General features: G+C 37.4%; 1 protein-coding gene across 6 annotated transcripts in view; it reads right to left on the reverse strand.

Annotated features, from left to right (window-relative positions):
- Positions 1 to 16,185, reverse strand: part of PPP2R3A (protein phosphatase 2 regulatory subunit B''alpha) — a 172,052-nt gene that overhangs the window by 97,969 nt on the left and 57,898 nt on the right. Inside the window, exon 1 of one of the 6 annotated variants that reach the window (XM_032265770.1) lies at positions 1,146 to 1,807. The exons of the other annotated variants lie outside the window; for them this stretch is intronic. Coding sequence (XP_032121661.1) covers positions 1,146 to 1,277 — 132 coding nt within the window. The 5' untranslated portion in view covers positions 1,278 to 1,807. Of the gene's footprint in view, positions 1 to 1,145; positions 1,808 to 16,185 lie in introns of those variants that run through there. 6 annotated transcript variants of the gene reach the window in all.

Here is a 16,185-nt window from a genome sequence, read left to right on the forward strand (position 1 = left end):
GATATTCAATTTACTTTCCATTAACTTCTACAGCAGATATGTAATTTTAACCTAAGGTAGCTAAATACAACTGGTACTTTACAAACATTATGGAAGAAAACCTAGTAATATAAATTCTGCCAGATGTACTGGCAAGTTTAGCAACTGCTCACTTTGGATACAGTGGTTTCAGTCCAGTCTAGGAGCAGCATTAGAATAGAAATAGCTGAGTAAAGTATTTCAATTATCCATTTCAGTCTTTCCCTATAAATACAGTATCATTTAGATATTCATTCAGAACAGTATCCTTATGCTATGTCACGGTAGCATTTCCAATATTTGACCTACAAAAAAAGCAATTTCATATTTACCCAAATAATTTGAGATTACTCTGGGTCAGAATAATCAAAAAACTATGGTTTCTTGCCAGATTTTGGATGGCCAGCATTTGTATTGCCCTTGATTTATACTGTACTCAATGTTAGGTACTTGTTTGGTGAAACACTGCCATAGGTTATAAGCAAGAAAGCAGAGACTCTGTAAAGTATTCCTCATAGGCAGAAAGGACTTGATTGCACAGCTTGCTTAGAGAAGACACTTTTTCACGATCTAGAAGTAACCACCATTCTTTGTTATCTATACCATTCTTTGTTATGACACACGCACACACACACACAATTGTCTTTATAAACAAATACATCTTGCTTTTAAAACAATTTCTAGGATTAACATATTTTAAACAAACATTTGTTAGAGATGTGTATGTATGCTAAAACATAAATTCAAAGTGCACACAAGGCTTTTAACACAGAAATTCTAGTTTCTCAAGGATATTCCTATTAAAAATCCCAGTAATTTTCTAGCTAAATTGTAAGATGTTTGTTAAGTTGTATTTGTTGTCTCTAAAACTAGATTCCCTCTCTACAAGAGAAAAATGTGAGTACTGTACTCCAGGTCCAAAAGGTCTATTTTTAAACCTGTTGGAATCCCTCTACAAATAGCTTTCTGCAAATAGCTGAATAGAGGACACACATTAATTCCTTGATCTAATATCAAGATACAAGGGAGCTGTAAAATTATTTGTGAGTTAGATCACTGGATGGTTTTATTAGTAATAAAAATATTTTCAAAAAAAAAACAGAAACAAAAACACCCAAATATCAAACCTGTGTCTGCTGAAATGACTTCAGCCGCTTCTTAAACCGTGAAGGGAGAACAAAATCACAGCCCCTTGCCAGGAAAGCTAGCTCTCCCCTTAAATCCGGGTCCCTTCGTAGAGATGTTTCCTTGATCATCATCTTTGAAAAGTGAATGTTTACTTCGTAACTGTCCAGCACACTTCTGAAGATAATCAGATTTAGCAAGCTGTCAATCTTGTTAGGTAGGAAGGTATTTTTTTCTTCTTATCTCCCAAGAAAATGAAATTCAAGCATTGTGCTCTCCCAGCCTCCAGGGACCACAATCCATGCTTGTCCTGACATGCAGCTGGTTCCCAAATACAGTCTGTGGCTCCCAATACCTGTTCATAATTTCCAAGTTACAAACACAGCCTGCAATGGGCCTGTTGCTCCCTGTTGGTAGCTTTATGTCAAATTGACCTGCACATGTTGAGAATATGGAGCCTTCTGGGAAAGGAAGCACCCACTACTCTGCGTACCAAAGTTAGAAACATTACAGCTGGACCTAAAAATAGTACCTTCTCAGATACTGCTAACTTCTTAAACTCAGAGTATGTGAGGTGTCAATCCACACAAAGCAGTTTCTTTTCAAACTAGAAGACAAAGAGTACGTAGAACATTTTTGGCTTTTTCTCTTTAATATTTTATGAAAAAAGAATAGGCAGCTGAACTTTGAATTTAAAATTATTATTTTAATAATAGTCTTTCATTTCTTATTTGAAGGGAAGTAAATATCGCAAACTCTCCAAATCTCTTCAGTCAAAATAAGAGGAAAAACAGAAACTTTCATCCTCAAATGGGAATTTACAGAGATTTATTGTTCTCAGATTTAAAATTTATTTTTTTAAATCTTAGTTTAAACATAGTTAAACTATCAAACATATTTTAGTTATCAAACTAAAATCTTAAGTTATCAAACATATTTCCTTGAACTGATTATGAACACATTTGAAAATCTGTTCTCAGAAGTATTGGTTAAGAAAGTAGAACAATTGAATGCCACAGAAAAGAAGCTTTTTGCATATAAGCAAGTGAAATTTGGCTAAAAAAAGGATAGAAAAGATGATCAAACAGCAATGACATGGTACATACTGAATTTATAAGACTTCTTCCTTTGAGAAGCTTTAAAGAAATCAGTTAAGATTTAAGAAATACTCCATTATTTTATCATACATTAAATATCTGCCTCATACAGTTATTTGTAAGTTAATCATAAAGTACAGTCATCCTTGGGTATCTGTGGGGGACTGGTTTTAGAACCCCCACTGACCAAAATCCGCAGCTGCTCAAGTCTCTTATACAAAATGTGTAATATGGCCAGGCAGGGTGGCTTACATCTGTAATCCCAGCACTTTGGGAGGCGGATCACCTGAGGTCAGGAGTTCGAGACCAGTCTGGCCAACATGGTGAAACCCTGTCTGTACTAAAAATGCAAAAATTAGCCAGGTATAGTGGTGGGTGCTTGTAATCCCAGCTACCTGAGAGGCTGAGATAAGAGAATCGCTTGAATTCAGGATATGGAGGTTGCAGTGAGCGAGACTGGGCCACTGCACTCCAGCCTGGGGAACAAAAGTCGAAACTCCTCAAAACAAAAACAAAACCAAAACCAAATAAAATGTGTAATATTTGCATACAATCTACTCACATTCTCCCACATACTTTAAAGCATCTCTAGATTACTTGTAATATCTAATACAAGTCCTATGTAAATAGCTGTTATACTCTATTGTTTAGAAAATAATGACAAGAAAAAAAGTCTGTACATATGCAACCATACTTTTTTCCCCATATATTTTCTAACTAGATGCAGAACCCATTGATAGAGAGAGCTGTTTTCTCTCACATTTAATATTTAGATTTCAATATTTATTTTCAATCAACCACATAATTCAATCAGTATTTATTTTCTATGTCTATAAAATATACACCAAATATTATTAAAACAAAAAAATAGCTTACAACCCTCTTTTACTGAACCTTTGTCTAATTTAGTGGGAATTAAATTATTTCGTTTTCCACTGTTTCCTAAATATTTAAGTCTGCTTTTTTCTACTAATTTCTTTTCAAGACTTTCTGACAACTCTTTATAATGTATACAATAGGCTTATACATCTAAAGCTGTGTTTTAAAAAATTTCCTTTAAGTGGTAGAGTCTTCTGTGCACACCACATTTTATCTGAAAGCTTTTGATATGTACTATGATTGAGAGGATTACAACTGAAAACCACTAGTCTTATGCTTCATCCTGAGCCTTTCCTTGTTTTCTCAATTGTCTCTCTCACTGGGCTTCCATGTTAATTCTTTGAGCTGGGTAGCTTTCCTATATTTTTTCCTTACACTCCTGACTAGAAGACACTTTTTCTCCCTCATTATTTATCTCCTAAATAAAATGTCAAAAAGATTTGTAGGAATGCAACTAGGCCTTTAGACTTATAATTTAATGCTTATTCAATTAAACCATACCTTAAGTTATATTTCCTCTCCTTCCCAACACCAACCTGTGGCTTTAGGTTGGTAGGTTCATTCCTTCCCAGAGAATGCTCGGTGTCCTCAAATTATACATTGTAATCATCTTTCAAGATCCAACTCTAACTATTTCATGAAGATTTCCTGATTATTTAAGTCCTCTTATTGTAATTCTTAACTTTATGTATACAGCACTTAGTGAAATACTATATAACCTCTCTCAAATGACCTCCAGTTAATATCTTAATCAGTCAATGCTCTCCCTTTCACCTATGAAACAGACCAACTAATGCCCATCACACATGGATTCGTGGCTAATAGCTTCTCTTACGCTCTCATATTTCTTACCTACTGTAGTTGGGTTGTGTGCTTACTAAGAGTCAGCTGCATTTGTCCCCAGTCTGTTTATGCTGATTGTGCTTTTCACAGTAATTATTCAGTTCAATTACATAACCTAACAAGAGTGCAGAAAAGAAGAGTTATTCTAAAATTTAAAAAAAAAACCCTAAGTTTTAGTAAAAGTAAACTACTAAAAACTGTAAAATTAGGTAAGGGTGGGATGAAAGAGAAAAATCATTGAAGTCTAGAAGGTGTCTATATTCAAAGTACTTTACTACTATATTCTCTCTACTTTAAAGAAACTAAAACTGTAAATCAGATTAACAAACATACTATGAGTGTGATTTATCAAAGAAAGATGTCACAGAACTCTAATTATGTATGAGACTCATTCTCAGAGAAAAGGCTTTGACCCTATATCAAAAGACATCAGAATAAATTAATGCCCGAGTTAAAATATTTAATATACACATTTTATAGTACACACATATGTATATAGTTTATGATTCCCTACTATCAAACTCAATTATGTTCAGGTAAAAGAGCTTCTACCATAATATTTTGTAACGTGATCATTATTTTCCAGTAGTGTCTAAACTCCTGAGGGCAAGGTTAATTTTATAGTCATTCAATTACTCTACAAATATTTTTATAATCACTTATTATATGCCAGACACTTGCTGGGTATGAAGCTGTAGAGACAATAAAGATGCAGCCTCTTCTTTTTCTTACTGCACTTTCTAGTACAATGTTGGTTTGCAGCAAAGGACAAGAAATACTTTGATTTTCTTTACTTCCTATAAATCTGCTAAGTTTCAAAGCCAGAACAGTGGTTAAAAGCCTGCCCTGGTGTTAAATTCTTAACGCAAGAAAATATTTCTTCTTGTTTTTTGATGAGGAAATTATCTGTAAATTTTGATATATCAAAATGTTTTCCAAAAAATTCAGAGAGACAAAAAGGCCAGGACCCGTGAAGGGCTTTGAAAAGAAGTGGGCTGTGGCAATGAGTTATTGACAGAGGAAGACTAGCATGAAGTTGGCTTATTTGCTTTTTGCTTATTTACTTGTGTTTGAATGGAAATATTAATATATGTGCTTGGTTTTTGAAAGGATTTGAGAACATGAGTTAGTTTCAAGGAGTTCATTACAACTGGAATATAGCACCACCCAAGAACACGGTTTTTAGAGTGACCTCTTCTTTTCTAGGAAAAGATCAAATGTAGGGGAATTTCACTACAGAGAAATGTATGATCTATGATCTACTCTCTTCTATCTCTGCTTTGATCACAAGGGAAAGTACAATCAATGGGGCTGGGAATTGTAAGAGAAAAGTTGTTTTTGGGTGACAGGTTTCTCCTGGAGGAACTAACCAGAATGAGAAAAAAACAGAGAATCATAAACACATAGTTATAAATTCAGTTTGAGCACATGGAAAATTAGGAGCTATGCAGAGTTACAGTGGAAAAAGCCATTGTAAAAGTTTTCCAAATGTCTTTTTGGAATAAACTAAAACATATTTTCTCCTGCTCACTGCAACATATAATTAAGTCCATCCTAACAAGATAGCTGATTACTACCAGTAGGCGCTTCCTGCACAGCTACCTGCATCTCTTCTTGGCCTGCAGATGACTCATGAACTTTCTCTGTCTGAAGACACGGGCAGTCCCATCTGAACCATGTGCTCAGTCTGAATCTTCAGGATGACAACGATAAGAGAGCTTGAGTAGGCAAGAGATTGGTGCTCTCTGCTGTGGGGGTGATTGGGACACATCAATTGTTAATTTGAGATCAGCTGTCTTGGTCTGAGGTTCCTTTCCTGCCTTACTATTCCATATATATATATATATATCTTTCTCGAGAACAAGCATGCTTGGGCAAGGGGGACAGTCTTTCTCAAAAAGAACCAGGTAGGTTGCTGGGTATTAGTTTTACAGGTTCCCTCTGGCAGAGTTATATGGAAGAAAAGCTGGCCTCTCCATTATGACCCTAAAAACTAAATAATTGTTTTCTTTTTCAGGATAGCCTCTAATATCCCAAGCGAGAAAAGATGCTCCCTTACCCTATATTAAAAGGACCTATAAAACTGAGGAATAAGTTTAAAATGAGCCTCTATCTTGAAGGAAGGTGAGATTGGGTAGGAGACAGTGGAGAATAAAACTGTGAGACACGACACATTCTGCATTTATAGAATTCATTCTGTTAGGCTTAGTTTGAAATTCAGGATAGATTTCTTAGAACTTTCTGAACCCTCTTATTATTCCTTGCCCTTCCCCCTTTGAAAAATGAAGACAATAGTGACTTATTAATATTATTTTTTCCTTTCTGGGGAAATCAGCTACATGGGATGTTTTAAGAAAAAATGGGTTAATTATACAGGATAAAGAAAATAATTTTGAACATTTGTCTGAAGATATATCTTATTCTGATTTGTATATAACTGTTAAAAAAAACAGTATTACATATGCAATGTGTTGTACTAAAATAAGTCTAGCCCTTTATTTTTTTGAGACAGGGTCTTGCCCTGCTGTCCAGGCTTGAATGCAGTAGCATGATCTTGGCTCACTGCAACCTCTGCCTCCCTGGCTCAAGTGATTCTCCCACATCAGCCTCCTGAGTAGCTGGGACTACAGGTGCATGGCACTGTGCACGGCTAGTTTTTCCATTTTTAGTAGAGACAGGGTTTTGCATGTTGTCCAGGCTGGTCCCAAACTTCTGGACTCAAATAATCTGCCCACCTCAGCCTTTCAAAGTGCTGGGATTACAGGTATGAGCCACTGTGCCTGGCCTAGCCCTTAATTTTACATATAAACATGTATAAAGTCATTCAACAGCCTTGGTTGAACGTGGTTATGGAGACTGAGATGATAGCATCAGTTAAGGCCTTAGAGTTAGCAAGGGCAGCTGGGATAATGCAGGCAGCAAAGCTATAAAACTCTGAGTGACAGAGACACATAGCACAGAGTGGCTGGGAAATCAGCTCAGCTAAGTGAGGACTTGTATTGAGGTGTTAGAAGCAGGTCCACAAAGATAGCATAGTCACTCTGAAGTGATACCAAGTAGACTCACTCTGAAGTGACACTAAAGACAGTCACTCTGAAGTGACACCAAAGGATTTTGCTCAGACGATGCTACAGAAAAAAAAGTTACGTATCAAAGTGTAGGCTCCGGTACATCATGAGGGTGCTTCTGATTAACAAAAGCCAGACAGCTGTTTGGAAAAATCTAAATATGCTAACAGCCAGTCTTTGTCCACACAAAACTTATATACAAATGTTCATAGCTACATTATTCATAATAGCCAAAAAATGGAAACAACCCAAATGTTGAGGAAATGATAAACAAAATGTGGTGTTCCAAACAATGAAATATTATTTAACCATAAAAAGTAGGCTGGGTGCAGTGACTCATGCCTGAAATCCCAACATTCTGCGGGGCTGAGAGAGGCGGATCACGTGAGGCCAGGAGTTCAAGACCAGCCTGGCCAACATGGTGAAACCCCATCTCCACCAAAAATACAAAAATTAGCCTGGCTTGGTGGCACATGCCTGGTAATCCCAGCTACTTGGGAGGCTGAGGCATGAAAATCGCTTGAACCTGGAAGGCAGAAGTAACAGTGAGCTGAGACTGTGCCACTGCACTCCAGCCTGGGTGATGAAGCAAGACTCTGTCTCAAAAAAAAAAAAAAAAAAAGAAAAGGAAAGGAAAGGAATGAAGTACTGATTCATGCTACAATAGGTGACCCTTGAAAACATTATACTAACTGAAAGAAATCAGTCAAAACAATTTATACAAAATGTCCAGAATAGGCAAATCTATAGAAAGTATATTATGGTTCCCAAAGGCTAGGGAAAGGGAGAAACAGCAAACGAATACATGTTTCTTTTTGGGGTGATGAAAATGTTCTAGAATTAGTGTTGATGGTTGTACAATCTTGCAAATACACAAAAAAATGATTGAATTGTGTATTTAAGAGGGTGGATTGATTGTATACTAAGTGAATTATATCTCTATTTGTAAAGTCTTCTCACATTGTATTTCTAACAGGCTAAGTAGTTTAAAAAGGTAATAACAGAAGGAATAATCAAGGAAAACTTCCCCGGTGTTGCTAGAGATCTAGCTATCCAAATCATCTGGGAAATTCATTGCAAAAAGATCATCACCTAGGCGCATAGTCATCAGGTTATCTAAAGTCAACATGAAGGAAAAAAACCTTGAGAGCTGTGAGGCAAAATCATCAAGCAACTTATAAAGGAAAACCTCTCAGATTAACAGCAGATTTCTCAGCAAAAACCCTACAAGCTAGAAGGCAATGGGGTCATATCTTTGGCCTCCTTAAACAAAACAATTATCAACCAATAATTTTGTATCCAACTAAACTAAGCTTCAAAAATGAAGGAAAGATAAAGTCTTTTTCAGACAAACCAATGCTGAGAGAATTCACCACTACAAAGCCAGCATTACGAGAACTGCTAAAAGGAGCTCTAAATCTTGAAGCAAAACCTCAAAACACACCAAAATAAAACCTTCTTAAAGCATAGCCTTCACAGGGCATGTAAAATAACACAATGAAAAAAAAACCCAAGGTATTCATGCAACAACTAGTATGATGAATAGAATAGTACCTCATATCACAATACTAATGTTGAATGTAAATGGCCTAAAATGCTCCACTTAAGAGATGCAGAATGGTAGAATGGGTAAGAATTTACCAACCAAGTATCTGCTGTCATTAAGAGACTCACCTAATGCACAAGGACTCACGTAAACTTAAGGTAAAGGGGTGGAAAAGATATTCCATGCAAAAGGACACCAAAAGGAGCAAGAGTAGATATTACTATTAAAGTCTGTTTTGTCAGACTTTAAAGCAAAAACAGTTGAAAACAGACGAAGAGGGACATTACATAACAATAAAAGGACTAGTGGAAAATGTCACAATCCTAAATATATATGCACCTAACATGGAAGTTCCCAAATTTATAAAACAGTTACTACTATACCTAAGAAAGGAGACATACAGCAACACAATAATAGTGGGGGACCTCAATACCTCATTGAATGTACTAGACAGATAATCATGTCAGGAGGTCAACAAAGAAACAATGGACTGGCCGGGCGCGGTGGCTCACGCCTGTAATCCCAGCACTTTGGGAGGCCGAGGCGGGTGGATCACGAGGTCAAGAGATCAAGACCATCCTGGTCAACACGGTGAAACCCAGTCTCTACTAAAAATACAAAAAATCAGCTGGGCATGGTGGCGCATGCCTGTAATCCCAGCTACTCAGGAGGCTGCGGCAGGAGAACTGCCTGAACCCAGGACGCGGAGGTTGCGGTGAGCCGAGATTGCGCCATTGCACTCCAGCCTGGGTAACAAGAGTGAAACTCCGTCTCAAAAAAAAAAAAAAAAAAGAAAACAATGGACTTAAACTATACCTTAGAACAAATAGATTTAACAGATATTTACAGAACATTCCCCAACAACTGCAGAATATACATTCCATTCATCAGCACACAGAACATTCTCCAAGGCAGACCATATGATAGGCCACAAGATAAGTCTCAGTAAATTTAAGAAAACTGAAATAATATCAAGTACTGTCTCAGACCAAAGTGGAATAAAATTGGAAATCGACTCCAAAAGGAATCCTCAAAACCATGCAAATACATGAAAATTAAATAATTTGCTCCCAAATGATTGTTGGGTCAACAATGTAATCAAGATGGATTTTTAAAAAATTGTTTGAACTGAGCAATGGTGACACAACCTATCAAAACCTCTGGGATACAGCAAAAGTGGTGCTAAGAGGAAAGTTCATGGCATTAAATGCCTTCATTGAAAAGTCTGAAAGAGTGAAAATAGACAATCTAAGGTCATACCTCAAGGAACTGGAAAAGCAAGAACAAACCAAACCCAAACCTAGCAAAAGAGAAGAAATAACGAAGATCAGAGCAGAGCTAAATGAAATTCAAAACCAGGAAAGAACATAATAAAAAAAGAAAACTACAGACCAATATCTCTGATGAACACGGATGCTAATTGAATCCGAAAGCCTATCAAAAAGATAAGCCACCATGATCAAGTGGGTTTCATACCAGGGATACAGGGATGGTTTAATATACACAAGTAAATAAATGTAATACACCACATAAACAGAATTAAAAACAAAAATCACATGATCGTCTCAAGAGATGCAGAAAAAGCATTTGACAAAATCCAGCATCACTTTATGATGAAAACCTCAGCAAAATCAAGCATAGGAGGGATATACCTTAAGGTAATAAAAGCCATCTATGACAAACCCACATCCAACATTATACTAAATGGGTAAAAGTTGAAAGGACTCCCCCTGAGAAGTGGAACAAGACAAGGATGCCCAGTTTCACCACTTCTATTCAACACAGTACTGGAAGTCCTGGTCAGAGCAATCAGACAAGAGAAAGAAATAAAGGGCATCCAAATCGGCAAAGAGGAAGTCAAACTGTCGCTGTTTGCTGATGATATTATCATATAACTGGAAAACCCTAAAGACTCATCCAAAAGCTCCTAGATCTGATAAATGAATTCAGTAAAGTTTCAGGATACAAAATCAAAGTATACAAATCAGTAGCATTGCTATACACTAACCATGACCACGCTGAGAATCAAATTAAGAACTCAACTCCTTTTACAACAGCTGCAAGAAAAAAAAATACGTAGGAATATACCTAACCAAGGAGGTGAAAGACCTCTGCAAGGAAAATCAGAAAACACTGCTGAAAGAAATCATAGATGACATAAACAAATGATTGTATCATCTAAGCTCATGGATAGGTAGGATTAATATAGTGAAAATGACTATTTTGCCAAAAGCAATCTATAAATTCAATGCAATTCCCATCAAAATACCACAATTCTTCACAAAACTAGAAAAAACAATCCTGAACTTTATATGGAACCAAAAAAGGGCCCACACAGCCAAAGCAAGACCAAGCAAAAGAGAAAATCTGGAGGCATCACATTCCCTGATTTCAAACTATGTTATAAGGCTACAGTCACCATACTAGGCACACAGACGAATGGAACAGAATAAAGAACCCAGAAATAAAGCCAAATACTTACAGCCAACTGTTCTTTGACAAAGCAAATAAAAACATAAAGTGGGGAAAGGACACCATATTCAACAAATTGTGCTGGAATAAGTGGCAAACCACATGTAGAAGAATGAAACTGAATCCTCATTTTTCGGCCTATAAAAAAATCAACTCAAGATGGATCAAAGACTTAAATCTAAGACCTGAAACCATAAAAACTCTAGAATATAACATCGGAAAACCCCTAGACATTGGCTTAGGTGAAGACGTCATGACCAAGGACCCAAAACAAATACGAAAGAAACAGAGATAAATAGACAGGACTTAATTAAACAAAAAATCTTCTGCACAGCAAAAGAAATAATCAACAGAGTAAACAGACAACCAAGAGCATGGGAGAAAAATCTTTGTAAACTATACATCTGACAAAGGACTAATATCCAGAATCTACACAGAATTACAAATCAGCAAGAAAAAAAAATCCCATCAAAAAGTGGGCTAAGGACATGAATAAGACACGTCTTAAAAGATGTATAAATGGCCAATAAACATATGAAAAAATGTTCAACATCACTAATGATCAGGGAAATGCAAATCAAAACCACAATGCAATACCACCTTACTCCTGCAAGAATGGCCATAATTTTAAAAATAAAAAAATAGTAGATATTGGCATGGATGTGGTAAAAAGGGAACACTTTTACGCTGCTGGTGAGAATGTAACTAGTACAATCACTCTGGAAAACAGTATAAAAATTCGTTAAAGAACTGAAAGTAGATCTACCATTTGCTCCAGCAATCCCACTACTGGGTATCTACCCAGCGGAAAAGAAGTCATTATACAAAAAAGATATTTGGCACACGTATATTTATAGCAGCACAATTTGGAATTGCAAAAATATGGAACCAGCTCAAATGCCCATCAATCAATGAGTGGGTAAACAAAATTTGATACACACACACACACACACACACACACACTATTGAATACTACTCAGCCATAAAAAGGAATGAAATAATGGCATTCACAGCAACCTGGATGGAACTGGAGATCATTATTCTAAGTGAAGTAACTCAGGAATAAAAAAACAAACTCATATGTTCTTACTTATAAGTTAGAGCTAAGCTATGAGCATGCAAAGGCATAAGAATGGCAGAATGGACTTTGCAGACTTGGGAGGTAGGGTGGGAAGGGGGTGAGGGATAAAAAACTATAGAATGGGCACAATGTACAGCTGCTCAGGTGATGGGTGCACTAAAATTTCAGAAATCACCACTAAAGAACTTATCCATGTAACCAAACACCACCTATTCCCCTCAAAACTTATTGAAATAAAAAAATTAAAAATAAAATAAATAAATAAAAGGGGCAACAACTTGGAATCACAGACTTTCTTGAAAATATCCCTGTAAATAGGCTTTATGAGAACAAATAGGTTATAAGCTAATTAGTTAATACTAAGATTTCATAACCTTTCTGCTCTAACTTGGTGTTTTTTTCATTGTTTAATGGCTTGTTCTGTGTTACCATTTTTTTTTTTTAACTCTTAAATAATGAAACAGCAAAGGCGGATCCAAGATGGCCGATAGGAACAGCTCTGGAGTGCAGTTCCCGGTGAGAACAATGCAGAGGGTGAGTGAGTGCTGCATTTCCAAACGACTTTTTATTGCCCACAGACCAGGAGATTCTGGGCTGAAAAGCACCAGCACGGCTATTTCAGCCGGCGCAGTGGGTCTCTGCACAAAAACACACACAAATCTGGGCAGCTGTTTCAACTGGTGCCTGGAATGCCTGGGAGACAGAGCCACCCATTCAACTGAAAAAAAAAAAAAAAAAAAAAAAAAAAAAAAAAAGGGCTGAAACAGGGAGCCAGGTGATCTGGCTCTGTGGGTGCCACCCCCACAAAGACCAGCTATCTGAAACACTCTGGACTGAGAGTTTCAGAGCAAGCACAGCTGGACCTGGGATGGTCCAGCTCCGTGGGAGGAAGGGCGTCCACCATTACTGAGGCGGTTCACCACTATGGAGGCTGTCCACCATTACCGAGGCAGTCCGCCATTACGGAGGCTGATCGCCATTACAGAGGCAGTTCTAACTATACCTCTATACCTCTATAAACAAAACCACAAGGAAGTTCACACAGCAGCTGGGCAGAGCCCACAGCAGCTCAGCAATCCCTCTGCTGGCAGGCAGACTGTGAGTAGGCTACCTCTGAGCTTGGAAGGGCATCTCTGAAAAAAGGCAGCAGCACATCAGGAACTTATAAATAAAGGCCCACCTTCCCAGGAGAGAACATCTGGAGAAAAAGGCGGTTATGAGTTCCACTGCAGCAGACTTAAATGCACCTGTCTAGCAGCTCTGCACAAAACAACGGAGCTCACAGCTCAGTACCTGAGCTACTATAAGGGTCAGAGACTGTCTCCTCAAGCAGCTCCCTGACCCCCGTATATCCAAAGAGACAGAGGGTATCCTTCTGGGACTAAGATAACAGAAGAAGAAACTGGCAGAAACCCTTACTATTCTGCAGCTGCTGCAGGTGATCCCCAGGCAAGCAGGGTCTGAAGTGGACCTCCAGCAGTCCTACAGCAGAGGAGCCTGTTAGAAGGAAAACTAAAAAACAGAAAGAAATAACTTTATCATCAACAAAAAGGATGTCCACTCAGAGACCCCATCTGAAAGTCACCAACTACAAAGACCACAGGTAGATAAATCCACAAAGATGGGAAGAAACCAGTGCAAAAAGGATGAGAACCCAAAACCAGAACACCTCTCCTCTAAAGCATCACAACTCCTCATCAGCAAGGGAACAAAGTTGGATGGAGAATGAGTTTGATGAATTGACATAAACAGGCTTCAGAAGGTAGGTAATAACAAACTTCTCTGAGCTAACAGAACATGTTCTAACCCAATGCAAAGAAACTAAGAACCTTGAAAAAAGGTTTGACAAAATGCTAACAAAAATAAACAGCTTAGAGAAGAATATAAATGACCCGATGGAGCTGAAAAACACAACAGGGCAACTTTGTGAAGCATACACAAGTTTCAATAGATGAATCAACCAACCAGAAGGAAGGATATCTGAGACTGAAGATCAACTCAATGAAATAAAATGAGAAGGCAAGCTTAGAGAAAAAAGAGTAAAAAGACATGAACAAAGCCTCCAAGAAATATTCTTCTCAGCACCACATCACACCTACTCTGAAACTGATCACATAATTGAAAGTAAATCACTCCTCAGCAAATGCAAAAGAACGGAAATCATAACAGTCTCTCAGACCACAGTGTCATCAAATTAGAACTCAGGATTAAGAAACTAACTCAGAACTGCACAACTTCATGGAAACTGAACAACAGGCTCTTGAATGTTGACTGGATAAACAAGGAAATGAACCAGAAATAAAGATGTTTTCAAAACCAACAAGAACAAAGAAACAACGTACCAGAATCTCTGGGACACCTTTAAAGCAGTGTCTAGAGGAAAATTTACAGCAATAAATGCCCACATGAGAAACAAGGAAAGATCTAAAATTGACACCCTATCATCAAAATTGAAAGAGCTAGAGGAGCAAGATAAAAAAAACTCAAAAGCTAGCAGAAGACAAGAAATAACTAAGATCAGAGCAGAACTGAAGGAGATAGAGACATAAAAAACCCTTCAAAAAAATCAATAAATCCAGGAGCTGGTTTTTTGAAAAGATCAACAAAACAGACAGACTGATAACCAGATCAACAAAAAAGAAAAGAGAGAAGAATCAAATAGATGCAATAAAAAACAATCAAGGGGATATCACCACCGATTCCACAGAGATACAAACTACCATCAGAGATTACTAGAAACAACTCTATGCACATAAACCAGTAAACCTGGAAGAAATGGATAAATTCCTGGACACTTACACCCTCCTAAGCCTCAACCAGGATGAAGTTGAAAAACCCTCAATAGACCACTAACAAGGGCTGAAGTTGAGGCAGCAATTAATAGTCTACCAACTAAAAAAAGCCCAGGTTCAGATAGGTTCACAGCCGAATTCTACCAGACATACAAAGAGGAGCTGGTACTGCTCCCTCTGAAACTATTCCAAACAATCCAAAAAGAGGGAATCCTTCTCAAATTTACGAGACCAACATCATCCTGATACCAAAACCCAGCAAAGACTCAACAAAAAAAGAAAACTTCAGGCCAATATCCATGATGAACATAGATGCAAACATCTTCAATAAAATAGTGGCAAACTGACTGCCAACAGCACATCAAAAATCTTATCCATCACAATCAAGTAGGCTTCATCCTGGGGATGCAAGGCTGGTTCAACATACGCAAGTCTATAAACGTAATCCACCACAGAAACAGAACCAAAGGCAAAAACCACATGATTATTTCAATAGATGCAGAAAAGGCCTTTGACAAAATTCATAGCCCTTTATGCTGAAAACTCTCAATAAACTAGGTATCGACAGAATGTATCTCAAAATAATAAAAGCTATTTATGACAAACCCACAGCCAATATCATATGGAATGGGCAAAAACTGGAAGCATTCCCTTTGAAATCTGGCACTAGACAAGGATGCTCTCTCTCAGCACTGCTATTCAATATAGTATTGGACATTCTAGCCAGAGCAATCAGGCAAGAAAAAGAAATAAAGGGTATTCAATTAGGAAAGGAGGAAGTAAAATTGTCTCTATTTGCAGATGACATGACTGTATATTTAGAAGACCCCATTGTCTCTGCCCGAAATCTCCTAAAACGGATAAGCAACTTCAGCAAAGTCTCAGGATACAAAATCAATGTGCAGAAATCACAAGCATTCCTATACACCAATAACAGACTTAAAGAGAGCCAAATCAAGAATAAACTGCCATTCACAATTGCTACAAAGAGAATAAAATACCTAGGAATAAAACTAACAAAGGATGGAAAGGACCTCTTCAAGGGGAACTACAAACCACTGCTCAAGGAAATAAGAGAGGACACAAACAGATGGAGAAACATTCCATGCTCATGGTTAGGAAGAATCAATATTGTGAAAATGGCCATACTGCCCAAAGTAATTTACAGATTCAACACTATCCCCATCAAGCTACCTATGACCCTCTTCACAGAACTGGAAAAAACCACCTTAAACTTCATATGGAACCAAAAGAGAGCCTGTAT

The sequence above is a fragment of the Sapajus apella genome, unplaced genomic scaffold (assembly GCF_009761245.1).
Source record: "Sapajus apella isolate SASKATOON/1434 unplaced genomic scaffold, GSC_monkey_1.0 scaffold4, whole genome shotgun sequence".
Taxonomy (NCBI): Eukaryota; Metazoa; Chordata; class Mammalia; order Primates; family Cebidae; genus Sapajus; species Sapajus apella.